Source organism: Cucurbita maxima, unplaced genomic scaffold (assembly GCF_002738345.1).
Source record: "Cucurbita maxima cultivar Rimu unplaced genomic scaffold, Cmax_1.0 Cma_Scf00324, whole genome shotgun sequence".
NCBI lineage: Eukaryota > Viridiplantae > Streptophyta > Magnoliopsida > Cucurbitales > Cucurbitaceae > Cucurbita > Cucurbita maxima.
In genome coordinates, this window is record NW_019272340.1 from 33,684 (window position 1) to 40,449 (window position 6,766).

The following is a 6,766-nucleotide window of genomic DNA, read 5'->3' on the forward strand; positions in this document are numbered from 1 at the left end:
TTTTTAGACACACCAATATATCCGACACGTGAAATTGAATTTAGTCTCGAACAAAATCTAGTTTGACGTCCGCTCTCGATCAAGTGACGTGGCAGGTGGAACGCCACATGTCCAAATTTAATAAGAACATAGGACATTATACCAACCGATTGATTGTCGCAAAAAATAATAGCATTGAGATAGGTGGTTTCCCTAGCCTTAACATATGGCCTTTCCAATTAAAATATGGTTATGGTTATGGTTAGGGNTAGGGTTAGGGTTAGCCTTAACATATGGCCTTTCCAATTAAAATATGGTTATGGTTATGGTTAGGGTTAGGGTTAGGGTTAGGGTTAAAGTCCACGTGATTATGGTCTATATAGGGCCACGTGGACCTCGTATTGAAGAACGCCTGTGAAAAGGCTCACCCAGAAGATTCCAATTTAAGAATATAAAGAGGAATAAGTTTACCAAATCAAGCTGATGACAGAAGTCAGGTATGTATCTCTAACAAAATATCAAGACTCATCGTATTATCATATCATACCATATCAGCATAGCTCAACTCGATGTCACGTTGATTTAAACAATAACTTATAGGTCAGTATCGGGATCGGGATCGGGATAAAATTATAAGTTTTAAAATATTTGGAAACTAGTTGAAAATTAACTATAATCACATCAAGAAAAGGTTCACAAAGAAACCTCGTAATGGGCCCAATTGTTTAGCATTTTTAAGCCCAAAAGCCCATTAAATCAAATTAATTATGGGCCAATCACCTTAAAAGCCCATTAATGGTTAATTCATATATACATTTTTTTCTTTTTTTAATTAAAATAAATGAAGTCTAATAAAATTATAATTATTAAAATAACATGAGCAAAAATATAATAGAGAAGTACTTCATCGCCTAAATTACACTAATTGTATCGAGACGTCCATTGGTACTAGAATGTCGTGAATTCACTGAAACTTTATTTAATTATACAAGCCGAGTGAGCTCATTCGTTTTGGTCTTTTCTAGAAGGTCTATCGTTCGACTTTCTCTACATTTTAGGAGACGAGCACACAAAATAGAGCAATGGATCTTTAACGGAATTTTATATTACTCTGTTGCTAAACCCTTTGGGTGATAGATTAGATAAGTACGTAGATGAGCTATGTAGGTGCTGTTATATATATAAAGGGAGGAGGATAAGGAGAACCTTAGCCCTAACAATCGAATTCTAAACCAGCATGGTGCTGATGGATGCTTCTGATTAGAACAGGAAGACGAGTCAACCATGTGAAAGTGTCACAATATCCGCATAACTGGCTTTTGCCTTGATTGAGCTTCCTGATTCTTGTCGATCTTCTAAGTTGGCCATCAAAAATAGTACCTTCAGCACGGATACTCCTAAAGATCTTGTTGATATCTTCTAGAGCAGCGGGATAGATCAAAGTATTTATTGGTCCCTTTTCGCTTTGCCTACCAGCCGAGCCTAATTCTCGCTGATAGGCACTGGTAGCTTGCTTCCAAGACAAGGGGGCAGACACTATTAACCAAGAAGAGTCCCTCCCATACGAGACTCGGTCAAACGATAAAAAAGATGGACAAAAACGATATACGACTAATATTGTCCATGATTTTGCTTTGGGCTTCCCTAAAAAACTTCATATCAATGGAGATAGTATTCATTGATTATAAACTCATGATCATTTTCTAAATTAGCCGATGTGGGACTTTCATTGAACAATACTAGTTAAATACGAGAGCGAATAATTATTTATTTTAATAAATTTATCTTAATTCAAGATTTTTATTCAAAATTTGAAATTTTTTATTTATAATTATTCACAAATATATTAACTTACTTTTTTTTTATTTTTTAATTTCATTAGTAATTTATTTTGTTACCCAAAATGCCCATGAAGGGAAATAAATTATGGGCCCAAAAGGACACTCAAAAGCCCAATACAACAGTGAGAGGAAAAGGCTATCTATGATGCTCAGATCCAAAATCCTTGAGCCGATTCCTCCATTTTCTCAGCTTCCAAACAGCACCAGCGGAACCCTTTCACTTCTCCTTCTTCATCTCTCTCCGACCTTGCGAGAGCCGAGCGGCCCCCCCTCCAGTCTCCGCCATGTTCCGACGAGCTTCCACCCTTTTGACCCGGCCTCTTCTCACTGCAAGAGCTAGATCCTTCTCCGCCGATCTGCCGGCGGCTTCTTCAACTGACGATGCCTTTGTCGCCGCCTGGAAGAAGGCGATCCCCACTATTGATCCTCCGAAAACTCCTCTCTCTTTCATGGCTCCTCGTCCTGCTACGCCGTCTTCCATCCCTACTAAGCTCACTGTCAACTTTGTTCTTCCTTATGCCTCCGAGCTCTCGGCCAAAGAGGTTAGTCTTTCGAATTTTGTTTTGCCTGGTGATTTTTTTATTTTGAGTACCAGGCGTTGAATCTTGTGTGTGATTTCCAATTTTTTGATGCATTTGATTTGGTTTGATTTAGTTGTGGATTTTTTTTATATGTTTTTATTGACTCTTGGATTAACCTTCTGTCTGCTAATTTTGATGGAAAATCGTGACTCGTTCATTGTTTCGAACCTTCGTAATTAATGCAATCGGATGTTTAGAGAAAAATAATTGACGTAAATTAGCATTTCGTGTCCATGGTTACGAATGCTGGACTGGAAATGGATTTTATACGAGTGCAGGAAGCTGTTATTGTATTTTTTCCTCTGGATATGAAAGATGAATTCCTTCACTTCATCAGTACGTTTCGTAGATTTGATTTTCTTGTTTTTGGTTTTGATCTTTGGCATTCATTTCCTTATACTATCTTTTCACGCTGGAGGAAGTTCGACGTTTTCTTTTCATATTCGTAGACATGTTGATGATCAGATCAAATTGTATGAACTCTGTAAATGTCATGTTATTTGCTCATGGTCAAGGAGTATCTAAGTCCTGTTGATATGCCGTATCAAGAACTGCTAAATCTGCGTATCTGTAGCGTAGGCTTGTCTTATCCAATGCTGTTATATCAGCAAAATTCTGATAAATTAAGGCGGCATTTTCATTCATCTGTTCACATTATCATCAGTTCTTAAAGGGTTTATATATTTGTTTCTTAGCTCATCCAGAATCCTATGCAGCAACTGTCCACTTATACCGGTGGCTGTTGTTTTCTATATCCCAGCCCCAGGTCCTTGTGCTTAGTTTAAAGAGGGAAGATCCTCTAATGGGTACTGTTTTCTATATCCCAGCCCCAGGTCCTTGTGCTTAGTTTAAAGAGGGAAGATCCTCTAATGGGTACTTACATATTCTATTCTCTTCAGTATTGAAAATTCATAAGGGGCTACTGGTGAAGAGAACCCTGTCATTAACGCCTTCTATTTTTCCCTTTTGGGTTAAAACACATATTAGCAAAAGAACATGTACAAATGTCATTAACGCCTTCTATTTTTCCCTTTTGGGTTAAAACACATATTAGCAAAAGAACATGTACAAAGAGATGAGGATAAAAGGGAGATCAAATATTACATGACTCTACTAGTTCGGATAACTAACTATAAAAGAATAAAGAGGGAAAGTTTCCTAGGGAGAATTGGCCCACCATTTTCCCCGGATAACTAACTATAAAAGAATAAAGAGGGAAAGTTTCCTAGGGAGAATTGGCCCACCATTTTCCCCTTTTTTTCTTCTTTTTGGATCGTAACTTAGCGCGAGCAAATCTTCTAGGGAACGTGCCCAAAATAATATTCCAAAGCTTTCTTCAGACTTGCTTCATAGAAGGACACCTTTCGATGTTGAGAAAGTCAACTCTGTCCTCTCCAATTCCATTTCCATTGGCGAGAGAAACTTTGGGCCGAGCCATGAAAAAAATCTATGAAAGACCAAAAAACAGATTTGTGGATTTTAGTAGAATTTATTCTCATGAGGTAGAAATAAGAAAATCAGGGACAGGGTCAACGATCACTCACGTCATGGGCTGGCAAGAACTCAAGACAATTCTTACGAAACTCTTTCCTCTATGCTTCTTGGGGATTTCTTCTCTTCGATAAAAAACTCTTTGGAGAGAATTCCCCTTACTTGACTTCCAAGACTAGAAACAAAATCATACCTCGATAAAAAACTCTTTGGAGAGAATTCCCCTTACTTGACTTCCAAGACTAGAAACAAAATCATACCTATATATCCATTTTCCAATTTTTCCTTAAAGATTCTGTGGGTTTTCCAATATACACATCGTCCAACCTCAGTAAGTAGTGAATGCTACAGTTAAATAGATAAGAGGTAAAAAAGAAAAGTACGTTATCTGTAAACTTGAGCTGCTAGAAGTTACTCAGAGTTTATGCATCCAAGTTTATAATAAACCTAGTGCATCGATTCGAATTATTCTTCATTTTTCTTCTCTTACTGATGAGAGGCTATTTCAAATTCACTTCAATTGTTCTGTTTGGTATATATGCCAAAGACCTAGAAGTTAACTCTAAATGCTCAAAGGTTATACTCACTTGTTCTGTTTGGTATATATGCCAAAGACCTAGAAGTTAACTCTAAATGCTCAAAGGTTATACTCACTTCAATTGTTCTGTTTTGAGCTCATGAACACTCTTTATCACAGATGTTGCTATGATTAAGGATACAAATTGCAATGGGACCCAAAGTTTTGAGTCAGATTGTTCATTGCCATGTTGCTATGATTAAGGATACAAATTGCAATGGGACCCAAAGTTTTGAGTCAGATTGTTCATTGCCCTTCTTTAAAAGTCTTTGTTCTTCACCCCCCCCCATTCCGAACAGGTTGACATGGTAATAATTCCAGCCACAACTGGGCAAATGGGTGTTCTTCCCGGCCATGTAGCTACAATCGCAGAGTTGAAACCAGGAGTTCTATCAGTGCACGAAGGGTGTTCTTCCCGGCCATGTAGCTACAATCGCAGAGTTGAAACCAGGAGTTCTATCAGTGCACGAAGGGAGCGACACCAAAAAGTACTTCGTGAGCAGTGGTTTTGCATTCATCCATGGCAACTCGTATGCTGACATAATCGCCGTGGAAGCTGTGCCTGTAGACCAAATCGACCCCGACCAAGTACAGAAGGGTCTTGCCGAATTCACCCAGAAGTTGAACTCTGCCTCAACAGACTTGGAGAAAGCCGAAGCCCAAATTGGAGTCGACGTGCACAGTGCCCTGAATGCTGCCCTTACAGGATAATTTCCTCAATTCGCAAATCGGCCACCTTTCTGTTTATCTATTTCCAATTGTATGTTCCTTCATAACACTGCCTCATTGTGACAGTTCGAGTTAGCCTTCCTCGGTCGAAATACCTACTGGGAACACATCATCTTGGGCTTACCCTTTCTGTGTTGAATTTCAAGTCATTCACAAATAAATATATTAGGATGGATTTTTGCTTGGCCTTATTGGTCATAATCTGGTGGCTTAGACCTCATAAACATTGAAGAATTCTCATTTGAATCTGTATGGATATGATTTAATTCATCTTGCATTTGTTAACAATTTCACAAATATAGCTAAGTATGGGCCAAATGAGCTTCTTCCTCTTGGGCTTTCCCGAGCCCATTCACTGTGAACTCGGAACTGGGCTTCACGTCCATTGGGCCACTCGGGCCCATGAATGCACAGACAAAATTGTTTTCAGTCACGTGATTATAAATGAAACCCGACCAGATGTTCACGTGATGCTGTCTTGTTGAGTTATTACATATTTACTCGCACAAATTGGGACCTGAATTATCTAGTTGCTTTAGAAGTACACTAGAAGTTACCAGTATTAACTGCCCAACCAAACCATTTATTTATTTATTTATTTATTTTTATTTACCGTTGCGTTGTAAAAGACCAACAAAATCAACACAATTTTCAATATGCATTAAATTTTGCAAACATTTAGATCTGTACCCGTTTCATATTGGAACTTTAAAAATTAATTTTGGATATACATTTATTTCATATTTTTTCCCTTGATTATTGGGCGACTCTGAGTTTAGGTATTCACGCATTAGGACATCAGGCGATTAAGTAATATGTGATAAACCATAAATTTTATATCCACGTGCATCATACTGAAGTAATTGCTCTGGTGTGTATATGTATTATATATATAACAGTTCAAGCTCACCGTTAGTAAACATTGTTCGTTTTATCCTAGTATATATCGTCATTAGTCTCACAGTGTTAAAACACGTCAATTAAGGAGAGGTTTTCACACTCTTGTAAAAGATGCTCAATTTATCTCTCCAACCAATATTAGATCTCATTATATATATAAGTGATGATGTTAAGGATACGTGTTATTCTCTGTGTTCTTTTGTGGCAAACGTGGATTGACCAACGCTAATAAAAATTTAACGTATTCTATCATTATTTAAATTCAATAAAAAGTTTAAAATTGGATCCAAATTACAAAATTTTATATGCTTAAAAATAAAGAAACAAAACTAGTTGTAAAGACATTTAAATATAAATGTTCTTTACCTATCAAGCCCCACCTGTCCTTTGCATTTAATTTATTAAAAAACTTTATTGAGAATTGAAACGTAATTGCCCTTATCACCAAGCTTACACGTGGATATATATTTTTCATTATAATTTTTAAAAAATTGCATCATTGACTTAATATATTATTTTATTAATTTTAATTTTTAATTTCCAAATTCACGTGAAATAGAATCCTTTTGATCTCATCCCCAAGCTCTTCCACTCATTTTTTAAACGAAAAAAAAAAGAATATTAATAAATAATTATTTGTTTTTATTATATTAATTATTTATTGGTCT

The 6,766-nt window shown here is 36.7% G+C and overlaps 1 protein-coding gene and 1 long non-coding RNA gene across 3 annotated transcripts; both read left to right on the top strand.

Moving 5' to 3' along the window:
* Positions 1-1,977: 1,977 nt before the first annotated feature.
* Positions 1,978-5,481, top strand: LOC111474353 (ATP synthase subunit delta', mitochondrial-like). 2 transcript variants are annotated; one of them, XM_023119471.1, is made up of 3 exons: positions 1,978-2,362; positions 4,769-4,875; positions 4,943-5,481. In XM_023119471.1, exons 1-3 carry the CDS (start codon positions 2,105-2,107, stop codon positions 5,178-5,180), a joined length of 603 nt encoding a protein of 200 aa, XP_022975239.1. In that variant the 5' UTR covers positions 1,978-2,104; the 3' UTR covers positions 5,181-5,481. The 2 variants fall into 2 exon arrangements, with proteins under 2 accessions (XP_022975239.1, XP_022975240.1); XM_023119472.1 differs by having other exon boundaries at positions 4,769-4,808; positions 4,876-5,481.
* Positions 2,377-3,393, top strand: LOC111474354. Its single transcript, XR_002715979.1, has 2 exons — positions 2,377-3,167; positions 3,235-3,393. It is a non-coding gene; the product is annotated as an uncharacterized LOC111474354 (long non-coding RNA).
* Positions 5,482-6,766: the final 1,285 nt, after the last annotated feature.